At 41.3% G+C, this 15,733-nt stretch overlaps 1 protein-coding gene across 4 annotated transcripts in view; it reads right to left on the bottom strand.

Annotated features, from left to right (window-relative positions):
• The window catches only part of LOC148860779 (uncharacterized), a 73,399-nt gene extending 58,383 nt beyond the window's left edge, over positions 1–15,016 (bottom strand). For all 4 annotated transcript variants that reach the window (XM_088986016.1, XM_088986018.1, XM_088986017.1 and 1 more), the window contains exons 1-2: positions 13,990–15,016; positions 8,822–9,046 (exon numbers count right to left, since the gene is read on the bottom strand). In XM_088986016.1, coding sequence (XP_088842142.1) covers positions 8,822–9,046; positions 13,990–14,437 — 673 coding nt within the window. In that variant the 5' untranslated portion in view covers positions 14,438–15,016. The remainder of the gene's footprint in view (positions 1–8,821; positions 9,047–13,989) is intronic.
• Between the last annotated feature and the right edge of the window lie 717 nt (positions 15,017–15,733).

Raw genomic sequence — 15,733 nt, 5'->3', positions numbered from 1 at the left:
GCCCCTACACCAGTTTGATGTTAAAAATGCCTTCCTGAATGGAGACCTGCATGAAGAAGTCTATATGTCTCTACCTCCAGGAGTGTATGGGAAAGAAATGAAAGGCAAAGTGTGTAACTACACAGATCTATTTATGGTCTCAAACAATCTCCTCGGGCTTGGTTTGAGAGATCTTGGACTGCTCTTGTCTCATTTGGCTACATTCAAACACAATCTGATCATACACTATTCTTGAAGAAAAATGACTCTCTGGTGACCTTGTTGATTGTTTATGTTGATGACATTGTGGTCACGGGTAATGACATTGAAGAGGGCCAGCAAACTAAAAGGGTTTCTCAACTCTGAATTTGAAATCAAAGACTTGGGAGATCTTCGGTATTTCTTGGGCATTGAACTTGGCGCTAAACCCATCTCCACTCCCATTGATCCTAATCATAAGCTTTTCGCCACAGATGGTGAACCTTTGCCTGATAAGGGAGTGTTTCAGAGACTGCTTGGGAAGTTGTTATACCTTTGCATGACTCGGCCAAATATTTCCTACGCAGTAAGTGTTATTAGTCAATTTATGCATTCTCCCAGAGATACTCATCTAACTGTTGCAGAAAGGGTTCTGTGCTACTTGAAAGGTACTCCAAGGAAAGGTATTTTGTTTGCTAAGCATGGTCACATGAAGCTGGAAGCCTTTACTGATGCAGATTGGGCAGAATGTATTGATGACAGAAGGTCCACCTCTTGTTATTGTGCTCTGGTTGCTGGGAATATTGTGTCTTCGAGGAGTAAGAAACAATCAATAGTTGTTAGATCCTCAGTTGAAGCAGAATACAGGGCAATGGCTCATGGTGTGTCAAAATTACTATGGCTATGATCGCTTCTAGACGAATTGGGGGTGGACTATGAGAAACCAATGATGCTCTATTGTGACAACCAAGCTGCTATCAACATTGTACATAATCCTATTCAACATGACAGAACTAAGCACATTGAGGTTGATAGGCATTTCATAAGAGAAAGAGTCTCTTCAAGAGAAGTTTGTTTATCATTCATCACATCAAAAGAGCAACTGGCTGATATCTTGACCAAGGGAGTTCCAAGGGGGAAATTGACACACTATATAAGCAAACTGGGCATGATTGACATCTATGCTCAGCTTGAGGGGGAGTGTAAAGAGACTGGGCCGAATGGGCCCTAATAGCCTCTCTTGTAATATCTTTTATTTTATGTTGATGGGCCACACTTAATGGAACTGTTATTTATTCTTGCTTATTTCCTTTATGTAACCGCCAAGCTGGTCACTCACTTAAGAGCATACTTGTCATCATTAATTTTTAGATCTTAATAAAATAGGGTTAGAGGAGAATGGAGAATTAATTCGACTCCTTCTATTACCTCTTCTCTTCGCCATCTTCTTCTCTTACACAGTTATTCTAATCTGTTTTATTCTGCTAATCACTAAATTTAAACTTGATATTAGAGGATTGATTTACATCTATTTCAGACATATAACCTTCTCTCTAGGAGAGATAAGGTGAGACTAGCCGATGGTTCGTTTCTACCATAGCTAGCCGAGGTACCATACCTCTCCCACTTGGCCTTACCCTTCCTAATGTACTGCATGTTCCAAAATTACCTATTAATTTGTTGTCGATTAGTAGTATAACTCACTCCTTGAACTATTCAGTCACTTTTTTTCCATCTTCATGTGTGTTTCAGGATTTGGCCTCGGGGAAGACGATTGGTAGAGGAAGCATGGTGGATGGTCTCTACGTGTTGGAGAGTAAAGCTGGTCTTGTGGCTACAAAGTCCATGAGTTTGTCAAGTGAGAGTCAAGCCTATTTATGGCATAGTCGTCTAGGTCATCTTTTTTTTGAGTCATTAAAAGTTATGTTTCCAAAGTTGTTTGAGTCATTGTCAGTGAGTCAGTTACAGTGTCAGACATGTCAATTGAGTAAACATGGTAGAAGTTCTTTACCTTTGCGAAATAAAAGATCTGAATTTCCATTTCATATTGTTTATTCTGATGTTTGGGGCCCTGTTACTCTACCCACTAAGGCTAGATACAAGTATTTCATTACCTTGATTGATGATTATTCTAGATACACCTGGGTTTACCCTATGCGATCTCGAGATGAAGTGCAAAAAATTGTGAAAGACTTTCAACGCATGGTGTTCACTCAGTTCCAAATGGAAATCCATATCTTCCACTCGGACAAGGGTCACTTCAACGAAGCTCTTGTGCCAGGACACCCCAACAAAATGGTGTTGCTGAACGAAAGAATCGTCACCTTCTTAAAGTAGCTCGTGGCTTATTACTTCATATAAATGTGCCAAAATGTTTTTGGATGGATGTAGTCTTGTGTGCTACATACATCATCAACCACATGCCCTCTCGGTTACTAGAGTATAAGGCCCCAAATCAGCTTTTGTTTCCTACAGCTCCGTTGTCTACCATTCCGATGCGTGTCTTTGGGTGTCGTTGCTTTGTCCATAACCCGTCCCCTACTTGAGGTAAGCTTGATCCTCGGGCTATTCCCTGTGTTTTTCTTGGTTATCCTTTATCTCAAAAGAGGTATTGCTGCTATGATCCTACCTCTCGCAAGTACTATCTCTCCATTGATGTATCCTTTTTTGAGACTCAACCGTTTTTCTCGGTTTCTCCTCAAGGGGAGAGTAGGGTTGAGGTGAAACAAGCGACTCAAACTCAACTACCTCCTTTACCCGATCCTCCTCCATTCCGGGTTTTTCATCGTCGCCATAAAAGCCAGCAGAGTTCAAGAGCCGTGGAACCTGACACTATGCAACCAACATCATCGGATTCAACAGAGGCAGATCCGTCTCATCAGCCAGGTACACTTGCTCCTATTGATATGTCTGTTCCTTTAAATGTTGATTTACCTGTCATCAATGATCTTGATATTCCTATTGCTAAGAGAAAGGGTGTTAGGTCTTGTACTATTAATCATCCTATCTCTAATTTTGTGTCTTATGATCAGGTTTCACCTTCATTCCGTGCATTCCTCTCTTTTGTGGACAGTGTTCCTAAGAATGTGGCAGAAGCTTTGTCTAAACCTGAATGGACAGATGCAATGCAGGAAGAAATTGATGCTTTACACAAAAATGGCACTTGAGAGTTGGTGGACCTTCCTGAAGGGAAGGAACCAGTGGGTTGCAAGTGCGTGTTCACAGTGAAACACAAGACTGATGGAACTGTTGAAAGGTACAAGGCTAGACTGGTAGCAAGAGGCTTTACACAGGTATATGGAGTGGACTATGCAGAGATTTTTGCTCCAGTAGCCAAGAGGAACTCTATCAGGATCCTTCTTTCATTGGCAGCAAATCTTGATTGGGAACTTCACCAATTGGACATCAAAAATGCTTCCTTGAATGGTGACTTGGAAGAGGAAGTGTACATAACCCAACCTCCAGGATTTTGTGCCAAAGGCAGTGAACAAAAGGTGTGCAGGTTAAAAAAATCTTTATATGGGTTGAAACAATCAGCTCGGGCTTGGTTTAGTAAGTTCCATTTAGCAGTTCAACAGATGGGGTTCAAACAATGCCAATCAGATCACACTCTATTTGTGAAAAGAAGTGAAGGGAAAATTGCAGCTCTTGTTGTGTATGTGGATGACATAGTGATAACAGGAGATTGGGAGGCTGAAATACGGAGGCTAAAAATATTCTTAGCCACTCAATTTGAGGTGAAAGATCTAGGCCCCTTACGTGATTTCCTTGGAATTGAAGTTGCCCACTCTCACAAGGGCATCTTTATTTCCCAACGAAAATATGTACTAGATCTACTAGAAGATACAGGCAAATTGGGGGTAAAACCAATTGAATCTAATCATCATCTGGGAGACAGACCGGGAGAGTTTTTGAAAGATGTGAAGAAGTTCTAGAGACTCGTAGGGAGACTTTTGTATTTGTCTATGACCAGGCCTGATATTGCTTATGCAGTGGGTGTCCTTAGTCAGTTCATGCACAATCCTAGGACAACTCACTTTGAAGCTGCAGAGAAGATCCTTAGATACCTCAAGAAGTTTCCCTAAGCTGAATTGTTGTTCTAGAAACATGGTCACTTAAAGGTGGAAGTATATACTGATGCAGATTGGACAGGAGCAGTCAATGACTGAAAGTCTACCAATGGGTATTGTGCCTTTGTAGGAGGAAACCTGGTCACATGGAGAAGTAAAAAACAAAGTGTGGTGGCTAGATCTAGTGTTGAAGCAGAGTATAGAGCGATGTCTCATGGGGTTGCTGAAATCATGTGGATAAGAAATCTGTTAGGTGAACTGGGTTTTGCAGTGAGCAATCCTGTCACTCTACTATGACAATAAAGCTGCCATCAATATTGCTACTAATCCAGTTTTGCATGATAGGACAAAACACATTGAAGTGGACAAGCATTTTATTAGAGAGAAACTTGTAAATGGAGAAGTGTGTACTCCATATGTCAACTCAGAAGAACAACTTGCAGATATCTTCACCAAAGATCTTCATCATGTGCGGCACAAAGATTTGTGTGACAAGTTGGGCATGATTGACATCTATGCTCCAACTTGAGGGGGAGTGTTGAAATAATTTAGTTGTTGGTGTTAGGGTCTATTTGGCTAGTTAAAGCGTTTTTTATTTCTATATTTTTACTTCTGTTATGTCTGTTATTCTACTCACCTATAACAGGGGCACAAGGGTCTTTTCCCTTGTTATTTCTGGCCGGCCACACTGTCAAGAACTTCCAAAACCGCCTACAACAACTCCTTCAGCAATATGGCAGCGTATTCGAAGAACCCCAAGAACTTCCACCATGCCAGGAGCATGACCACAGCATCCCCCTCATGCCGGAAGCCGCCCCAACCAATGTAAGACCTTACCGATACCCTTACTTTCAAAATTTTCAAATCGAGAAGCAAGTTCAAGATATGCTTAAGCAAGGGATAATACAGCCTAGTCACAGCCCATTCTCTTCACCAATACTATTAGTCAAAAAGAATGATGGGACGTGGCGATTTTGTATTGATTACAGAGCCCTTAACAATATCACCATTAAAGACCGATTTCCAATACCGATCATTGATGAGTTGCTTGATGAACTCAATTAAGCCACTATATTCTCAAAATTAGATTTACGAGTTGGGTGTTCACAAAACAGCTTTCAAGACACATGATGGCCACTATGAATTCCTGGTCATGCCATTTGGGCTAACCAACGCTCCAGCCACATTTCAAGCATTAATGAACGACATATTCCGGCCATATTTACGTAAGTTCATCCTTGTTTTCTTCGATGACATATTGGTCTATAGCCCCAATTAAGAGGAAGATCTAAATCATCTACAAGTCACCCTTGCAACACTTAAGGCCCACCAGCTATTCGCTAAAGAGTCAAAGTGCTCCTTTGGACAAAACCAAGTTCACTACTTGGGACATGTTGTAGAGAACGGAAGTGTAGCAGCCGACCTAAATAAAATATCCAGTATAATGGGTTGGCCGCAACCCAAAAGTGTGAAAGAGTTGAGGGCCTTCTTGGGCCTAATTGGGTATTGTCGCCGCTTCATCAAAAACTACGGCCTAATAGCTACCTCGTTGACCCAATTGCTGAAACGAGAAGCTTTTAACTGGTCAACCCAGGCCCAACAAGCTTTTGAGTAGTTGAGATAGGCAGTTGCGAGCCCTCCAACATTAGCACTACCAGATTTCACAAAAGACTTCATCATTGAGTGTGATGCCTCCGGTCAAGGTGTGAGGGCTGTTCTCATGCAAGAGAGGCGACCACTAGCCTTTTTCACCGAGGCCTTAACATCAAAAAAGTGGGCCAAATCAGTTTATGAACGAGAATTAATAACAGTGGTCTTAGCAGTTCAACGTTGGCGATCCTACTTGCTCGGTAGACGGTTCATAATTCGGACCGATGATAAGTTTGAAGTTCTTATTGGATCAATCAGTCCTATCCTTGGAACAACAACGATGGATATCCAAGCTATTGGGGTATGACTACATAATTGAGTACAAAGCAGGGGCTTCTAACCAAGTGGCTGACGCCCTCTCACGGCACCCACAATCATTTCAATTACTAGTATCTTCCCTAACATCTCCACTCCTGGATCTACTTCAAAAAGAAGTCCAATCCCATAGGGAGTTACAGTAGTTGAAAGGCCCAAGTATTGGCAAATCCCTCACTGCACCCCCGGGTATACCATCAAGAATGATCTACTCTTCTTCAAAGGACGCCTGGAAATTCTGGCAAATTCTGCTCATCTCAGGAAGCTCCTGAAATTATTCCATGCCTCACCCACAGGTGGCCACTCCGGCATCATACGAACACAAAATCACATTGCCACACAATTTCATTGGAAAAGCATGCGTACATCTATCCAGAACTTCATAGTCGGATGTGCAGTATGCCAACAAAATAAGTCAGCCACTACAACACCAGCAGGCCTCTTGCATCCACTCCCAATACCAACCCAAGTCTGGGATGATATATCAATGGATTTCATCACAGTATTGCCCATTTCTGCCGGCAAAATAGTTATCCTTGTGGTAGTGGATAGATTGACGAAATACAGTCATTTCCTACCTCTATCATACCCATTTACAGCAATCACAATTGCTGAATTGTTCCTCCGGGAAATTGTGCGCCTACACGGGCTCCCCGGCTCAATTGTTATAGACAAGGACCCTATTTTAATGAGTCGTTTCTGGGCTGAGATTTTTTGCCTACACGGGGTTAAACTCTTCAAGTCAACTAGCTACCACCCCCAATCTGATGGACAGACAAAGGCGGTTAACAAGAGTCTCGAAACATATCTGAGATGCTTCGCGGGAGATCGGCCAAGACAATGGGTGAAGTGGATCCACTAGGTTGAATGGTGGTACAACACCACTTTCCATAGTGCCGCTGGGATGACACCCTTCAGAGCTCTATATGGTCGGGACCCTCCCCCTCTACTTCCTTATGAAAAAGGGACCACCACAGTAGCTGCCTTAGAAGAACAGCTGACGCAACGGGATGAGGTGTTAAAGGAACTGAGACATCATCTCTTACAGGCATGGCAATGGATGAAGCACACCTATGATAAACATCACAAGAATGTCCAATATGAAGTCGGTGATTGGGTGTTTCTCAAATTACAACCTTTCAGACAGATTTCAGTTGCAAGCCGACAGTGGAACAAACTCAGCCCGCGCTATTTTGGGCCATTTAAAATCCTTGAGAGAAAAGGATCAATGGCCTACAAGTTGGACCTTCTAGCAACATCAAAACTGCACCATGTATTCCATATCTCCTTACTAAAGAAAGGGCCGAAGCTAGGAGTCATTACAAGTCCGACCCTTCCCACGTTTTCAGATGAAGGACAAGTGCAGACTGAGCCAGCCCGCATCATTGATTTCAGATGGGTGCGTCGTGGTGGAAGAGTCATACCAGAAGCATTAGCTGTTTGGTCTAAACTCCCAGCAGAAGACGCAACATGGGAATCCTACTTAGATTTGCAATCAATTTTTCCCACATTAGGCCTTGAGGGCAAGGTCACTCTAAAGGAGGGGGGGATTGTAAAGACTACGCAACATGGGAATCCTACTTAGATCTGCAATTAAATTTTCCCACATTAGGCCTTGAGGGCAAGGTCGCTCTAAAGGAGGGGGGATTGTAAAGACTGTTGGAACAGACCAACAGAAAGCAACTAATCAGTTTTACAAGAGGATGCCACGTCAGCACAACTAATTGTCCACTTGCAATAGTTGTAACAAAAAGAAATCAAAGATTGTAAACAGTATAAGTAGTGAAGCACAAAGAGAAATAGGACAGGAATTCTTTCGGCATTAATCTCTCTCTCTCTCTCTCTCTCTCTCTCTCTCTCTCTCTCTCTCTCTCCTCTTCCAACGAATTCAGGAGGTTGGCTCCCTCAAAGAGCCTTGAGTTAGGCAGGTCCCTAACATTCTTTAAATTTGGTTATACTCACTCTACACACTACTATCTTTATCACACAAGCACTTTGTATCATTGCACTCAGTTATCTTTGCATAGCACTCAAGTTTGAAAAGGCATTATTTGGGGAGTAAACCTTGTAGAACTCAATCCCCCCCCCCTCTTGGATAGGCTACTTGGGCAACAATCTCTCCTTCCAAATTAACTTTGAGCTTAATGGTGGTAAAGTCACAATCCCCTTCTTTTGCTTTGTTATGACTAAAGCAATGGTTGGAAATGGTAGTCGAACTCTAACCAATTTCTACCCTTTCATCTTTCTCTTTGATGGTGGATAGAAAGAGGGATCTATAATCTTAACCAATAAGAGGTGGTCATCTTTCTCATTTTTCCTCTCCCCACTCTAAGAGAAAGGACTACTGCTAATAAAAACTAAATAAGTACATCAATAAAGTAATATTAAGAGATGGTCTTAACAATATGTTAAACATGGCATCTTTCTAGATGATAATTGTAATATAATCATTTCAGACTTTGGAGAGTCATCTTAGTAGGATACATTGATTGGATGATCCAGATCTCCAAGCATGCAACCATATATATGAACATGTAGCATTATAGAAAATGTAGCAATACAATATCGTTCTACCATCTATGTTTTAAGAGGACAGGTAGCAAACCAATATATTAGGAATTCCTACATGTGACATGGTATGATATCCTGCTGCACATGGTTGCTTTCCTACATCCCACATGGCAGCAAATCACATCATGTATAGGAAACACTACTATCCTATATGGTTATCATTCATGAAATATGGTCAAGGGACCTTTTCAATTGATTAAATCATTATGTTCCTTAATAAATTATTCAATGACTAAATTTTATTTGATAAATGGTACCTGCGTCTTGATAAAAACTACTTGCAATATGGCCAAGAAAGCTTTCCATATGAGAGGGATTTTGAGAGCTCCCAGAAACCTCAACCTTCCGCTTCAAATTTGGTGCTCCAGCACTTGAAATGCACATATTGCTATATGGAAAGAACTGAAACTGATATGGACTTCCTACAGATTGTGGACTCCATGAATTATTTATTCCAGGAAATACAGTGGTGAGCTCAGACCCTGCATGATTGAAATAAGTCCCAAGATGAACAAAACCTAAAAGAAAGAAATTTTGATTACACTAATATATTCATATTCCAAAAAAAGAAAAAAATACTTATATGATGAGACATCAGATGAAGTTTCATAATCAGAGTCAAGGGCACTACCATGCTAATAATTCATGTTTTAATATACAACAGTAAAGTGGGTAGTCTGAAAAGCATCAGCTGGTTATACAAGATACAAATGTCACCAAAGATAAAAAGACATGAAGGAGATTATATTCAAGTAGAGAAGAATTAGATGGTTGACTAGGAGTTAGAACTGACCCTTCTAAGCTTCTGTTAGTCACAATATTACATGGTAATCCACGGGAAGAACAAGCATCAAATTCATCAATTTTTTACTTTGTTGACAGGTAAGTGATCAATGGTTGCTTCTTTGTTGCTAAATTGCTGAAAGAATTTGATCCCAAGTCAGATGTCCTACAGAGAGAGATTTTACCAACCAAATTGCCTATTTTTCCTGCTTCATTCTGCAAATCTAGATTTCTAACAGTAGAAAGGTGCTGAAATAAAATCTGTAAAAGAAAAGAATATTTCTTGAAGAAGAAGAGAATAAAGGAGAGAAGGAAGAGAAGAGATTTGAGAGAGAAAAGAGAGCAACAATGCTGGCCACCCTCTTCACTATTATTTATGTCTGCAAAGCTACAGTTCTGGTGGAAGGCTTGGAGATAATCAAATGGCTGAAGGATTTTTTGCAAGAAGCAGCAACAAAAGGAAAACAGACATGCTGGAAGGAAAATAACACAAAGTTTGGCAGGAGATATGTGGTGAAAAGTATACAAAATGCAAAAGGTTTATTCATATCTCTTTCAGAGTTCTTTGACAAAGGAATCAAATGGTCTGCTTCCCTGCCGGACTGCTTCCCTGCCGGAAAAAACAGTAAAGGATGGCGAGGAGTGACTGAGATCTTGACATAGATCGAAGGAACCCAGAGATGAAAGAGATGGTGGAAGCTGCAGAAGTAGTTGAGGGATTATTTGTTGGAAACTCACCATCGATGGAGGGAGTGACTCTTAACCAGGATTTTCTAGCCATGGCAAACAGCAACGACAATCCATTACTGAACGTAAATTTCAGCAAAAATCACTGGAACAAAATGTTGGTGGTTGAAGCTAAAAAACAGATTAAGGGTTGGAGGAAGATTGCAGACATGTAGATTGGTAAGTTGGGACTGAGGAAGACATTTATTTTAACCCCTTTTGACAGTACGAAGGCAGTGCTTGATTCTCTTCAAAACATGATGGAAGTTGAGGCTCTAAGCATTCAAGAGGACAAGGAAATCTTTACTTTGTATAGATGGTCCTCTTCATCCAATTCGAAATATTTTGCCATTGAAGATGGAGTGATAGTCAGGGTGATTGGGCTGCCGTTCCACCTGTGGAAACATGATGTAGCAGTCTCCATTGCCTTATTATGTGGAGCTTGTCCGGTGGGGGAGTTCTGGGGAGATTTGAGATATGCTGCTTTTCTGTTAAATGGAGTCAAACCAGAGGAGATACCTAGGAAGATTACTCTTCAGGTTGAAGGACTATCTTTACAGGTTTGGTTAGCTTCCTCCATTGAAGTTTCTCTGTGGTTAGAAGCCAGACAAGAAGATGTACGGGTGAAAGAATAGGCCCTGCACGGCTGCCTAGGATTGGAGAATCAGAAGAAGATGGAAAGTTTCATTAAAATAGGCAGCAAACCTTCGACTATCCAAAAGATATGGGCAATGAGGAAAGTCAAATACGTGGGTTACAAGGCAAGGGACTGACAGCAAAAAGATCCTTTGCTCAGATGTTAGTTTCTGGCGCCAAAAATTCGAACAAGCTTGACCATTCATTTCCAAAAGGAAAAAACCAGTCTGGCCAAAGATTTTGAACCGGTTATTGAGAGGGTTGAGCCATCGGGTCAAGCCGAAGGGGGCGGCTCTTCAAAAACTCACGTGACTGGCCCATGTCTTAAGTTATCACATGAGTCTTTAAAACCACACGTGGCTGAGGAAGGATTGATGCTAGACAAGTTTAATCGTCTAGCGTCATACCCATCGAGCTCTTCTAAGGCTTCGAAGAAGTCGAACCAGAGAACAGGTTTGCTACAATGGGTTCCTTCGGAAACTCTGTCGCAACTTTCCAAAGATCATCGCAATCCAAGGTCAATTCTACAGCGCGACCTTGAAAACCTTGAAGCAGAGCTGTCAACTGAAGCTGAGAGAGTGATTCTGACTCAGACACAGACAACACGATCAGTATAGAAGGTGTAAATCTGCAAGATTCAGTTAAATCTGCAACACGATCAGTATATGTGTTTCAGAAGGATGTGGAAAATGGGAGGAGCAGAATAAGGCGGAAGACAAGGCTGAAAAGTTAAAGACTTCAACAGCTGATGCGCCACACAAGGATGAGGGGAACTTAGCAGCAGTTTTAAAGGATGACCAGGGTACATCTATTCTTGCAAACAAATCCATAAGAAAATAGGCAGGTAAAGAGTTTCGGTTTGAAGGGGCAGGATTCTTCTCTGCAGGTTTACAAGAAAACGCACCAAAGCCTTCTTCAGCTGTAGGGATTGAAAAGGTTTTGATTGAACCAAGTTTACCCCAACAACCAAATTAGACAGAGGGAAGGAGCTTTGGTCAGAATTCTATTACTGATATCCCAACACAACTTGTTGACCATTCCTCTCCTATCAGGCCAGATATGTTTGTCCATTCGGGTTTTGTTACGAATTAGGGTATTGTGCCTGAAACAAGTACCTTGGCATCACAGTTGGAGAGAACAGCCGGAGGTGAAGGAGTAGAAGTTGAAAGGGTGATATTAGAAATAGAGGAAAAAGTTTCTTTTTTAGAAAAAAGACAGGTGGAGGAAGTGGAGAGAATTTGGGAACAAATTTGTGTTTTGTTGGAAGAATATAAACAGACAGAGGGGTTCTTGGTTCTTAGAGGTAACGCCAAAAAAACCAGAACCCCTAGGGAGCAATTGTTGTGACAAGAAAGGAAGAGGTAAATATGTGATGTCAGGAAAAGAAATAACTAACAAAAGCAAAAGGAAAAAGAAAAGGTCCGAGGTAGAAAGACTAATTTCAGACATAGAAGGAGACTTAGAATTTAGTGGAAGACGGGAGAGGAGGAAGGCTCTAAAGTGAAGGAAAAAGGATGGTTTGGAGGGTCTCATTCTACAACCGAGTTGATGAAGATCATTAGCTGGAATGTGAGGGGTCTAGGAAGTGTGAGAAAAAGGAGGGTGATAAAAGATCTGTTGAAGAAGAAAGGCCCGACATTGTATTGATACAGGAAACCAAACTAGCAGATCTAGATAAAAGATGGGTTAGAAGCGTGTGGAAAGCAAGATGAGTGAGTTGGTGCTCAACCCCCACTTGGGGAGCCTCTAGGGGGATAATTACTATTTAGAGAGAGGATGTAGTAGAAGCATTAAAGGAGCTGATAGGTAATTTTTCTGTATCCTTAAAGTCCAGGATGGTGGAGGATGGTTTCACACGGGTGTTAACCAATGTGTATGGGCCAAATAATTACAGAGAGTGGAATGAACTATGGGAAGAGCTCTATGGAATTCAAGGAGTATGGGAAAGCCCTTGGTGCTTGGGTGGAGATTTCAAATGTAATAAGGTTTCTAAATGAGTCAAACAATCTATCACAAATAGCATGAGGAGGTTCAATGAATTTATCAACAATTGTAATCTAAAGGAGTTCCCTATGCTACAGGCACTTCACTTGGTCCAATTTCCAGGAGAATCCATCTTATTCAAAACTAGACAGATTCCTTTTCAATGAAAGTTGGGAAGCACACTGGAGGGGTTTGGTGGCTAAAGCTCTAGCTAGAGTTACCTCATATCACTGTCCCATAGAGCTAGGCCAAGAGACCTTTGGGCTTGGACCTAAACCCTTTAGGTTCGAGAACATGTAGTTGACACACCCGAACTTTGTGCATAAAGTTGAGGAGTGGTGGAAAGAAGAGATTAGGGGAGTGAAATGGAAATGGGTTAGATTCCACGAGAAATTAAAAAGTCTGAGGTCCAAAATAAAAGATTGGAACGTAGAGGAATTTGACAGGTTGGAAGAGCTAAAAGCCAGATTGTCAGCCCAGATTGAGGACTTAGATTCAAAGGAACATCAATGGACCATGAATGCACAAGAAAAAGAATTGAGATGGAAGTTAAAGAAAGATTTGGAAGAGGTCCTGTTGAGGGAAGAGATATCTTGGAGGCAAAAATCTAGGCATAAATGGATCAAAGAAGGGAATGGGAATACCAAGATTCTTTCTAGGTTGAAAGAATCTCTCCCTCCTCTTAATGAAATTCACAATCTACTACAAAATGAAAAAAGAACTAGAACTTGCAAGTTGCTATTCAACAGAAATTGTGACTCTTGATGGAGGACGGATGATAAAAAAGATTCAAGTGGACAATCCAAAATATTTGCATAAGGATTTCTTGAATTAAGTCAAATTCATAAGATAATGCAAACTAGGAATCTCAGATGTGGCAGCTTAGGCGATGGTCCAAAAATGCTCTCTATCTCAGCCCCAGTACCCTGTCCACATATGAAAGACCATTTCAGGCAAAAGCCTTCTTTCTAGGAATCCATTGTAGAACTATACCCAAGGATCTCAACATGTAAACGATTTGAGAATACGTTGTCCACTAAGACAAAGCCATAAGAGGTCAAAATTGATAGGTTTTGCCAGTATCAAGATCAGCTAGAATTTGAAGTAGAAATAATTATTCAAACTGCTTGGTCGTGACAACACTTGTTCAAACCTAAAGATAAAAGAATAATGTGTTTTTTTTTCTTCTTCCACGAATCGAGCACCAAATAAATTACTATCAAGAGTAAGTTTAAGATAACAATGGTAACATACATCTTTAGTTCAAACTTAAACAGAAAAGTAAAATGTCACTCACTTGGTTGAGATTGTAGCACAGGAACAGTAGCCACCGCCGGAGCCATGGGACCCTGATGTAGTTTCAGAAACCGTTCAAGTCTGGCGTCCTCTTCAGCCCCTCCTCCAACACCATAGCAATGAGCAAAGTTCATGGAACAAGCCTCCGCCGTCTCCGCAGTAACAGAAATTAAGCTAGGTACCGAAATTGTCGATGTGAAGAGCTTTCCTCTCTCCATCCCTTCATCAATCATCCGTTTTCCAACTCCATTGATCTTCGGTTTCTCTTCAGCATGAACACCATCATAAGTAAAACCCGGACCGGATGGAATCGCAGAACTAACACCCGAAGCAACATAACCAGCAGAAGAAGGAGAAGCAGCGGCTGAAGGAGTTTGGTTTGCAGGATGAGAGGACGAAGCGGCAGAACTTTTAACCCTAACTTCATTCTCTGCAGCACCACTCTGCATCGAAAAAAAGACCCTGGAAACCTGACCAACTCAACTAACCTAAGCTAAGAACCCAGAGAAAGAGAGAAGAATGGAGAGCCTGGGAGGGAGAACGAAATTAAAGAATTGTGCTAAATTTAGAAGGGGGATTGGGCTTTTGCTAATTTATCATAGGATAATGATTACAAGCTAAATTTAAGGAGGGATTTGGAGGGAAGATAGAATCCGATAAATCTTCTGAGAAGAAGACGCGAGCGAAGAAGAAAAGGAGGAAGACATTGACATGGGTGTGGTAGTCGGTTCGGAGATTGACGAAATATAACGCATCGACCGTTTTGTCGTCAGCGCCATTAATTTACCTCTCTCTCTCTCTCTCTCTGGTTCTCTCTAGTTGTCTTTGTTTCGTTTTAACTCTGCAATTGAATGAAGAGAGAAGGAAAAGAGACGAAGAAACGAAACGGTTTCGGGTTTTTGTGATGTTTTGTTTCTTTGTTTGTTAATGAACTTGTGTTAACGGGTGTTTCGTATTGACCGGACGTAGGCGTGGGAGGACGATGGATCTCAGTTCTGAGCGAGATGGTGAGAGAGAGAGAAGTGGACGAGTTGGGCCGGCCGGGCTGTAAGGTTATGACAGTGCCACTGCCGAATGCACGTGGAAGACATGCATGGAGTGTGAATCTTTTAGCTGCCATGCGATGTGTTATCGACTTATTGGGTCAAGTTATTTAGTGCCGAATCGAAGTATTAGCCGTTGGATTTTGATCAGTTGCTCGGCTGCTCCAGGTGTTGGACGGTCTGGATAGACCACCAGGTTCCTCAGCAAAATCGGTCTAATTAAAAACTTGGGTCCATTGATACTAGAAGAAGTTGAGGAATTACGTCCAAGTGTCCAACTCTATTCGAGATCACAATGTAAACACTGAAAGTGGATGGGTTGATCCATTTGAGTTTTCTTGCTATGTCAAGCCAAATAAACATAGAATTATAAAGTGCAGTATGTATGAAGATAGGCTTGAGTTGAATGTTAAACGGCATAAATTTATTGAAATATATACTTCTAATCCAACCCACGTAACACACCTATTTAGTTAGGGCTTGTTTGGAAGGGCTAATGTTTTGTTTGAGTTGTTTTCACAAAGTTGTTTTATAGAAGCTAGTAAAATAAGCTTCGTGAAAAGTCGTGCTTTTGGCTTTTAGAGAGTCTTTTTTGGGTTATGAGGGATTTTCATCAAACATGGGTTAGAGGTTGTTTACGTGGGAGCCCACTTCACAAAACTAGAAGCCACTATGTGAAAGCCCTCCCAAACATTCAGCTAA

The sequence above is a fragment of the Nelumbo lutea genome, chromosome 4 (genome assembly GCF_056320005.1).
Source record: "Nelumbo lutea isolate HS-2025 chromosome 4, American lotus-T2T, whole genome shotgun sequence".
Taxonomy (NCBI): domain Eukaryota; kingdom Viridiplantae; phylum Streptophyta; class Magnoliopsida; order Proteales; family Nelumbonaceae; genus Nelumbo; species Nelumbo lutea.
This window is presented reverse-complemented; position numbering and strand designations above follow the sequence as displayed.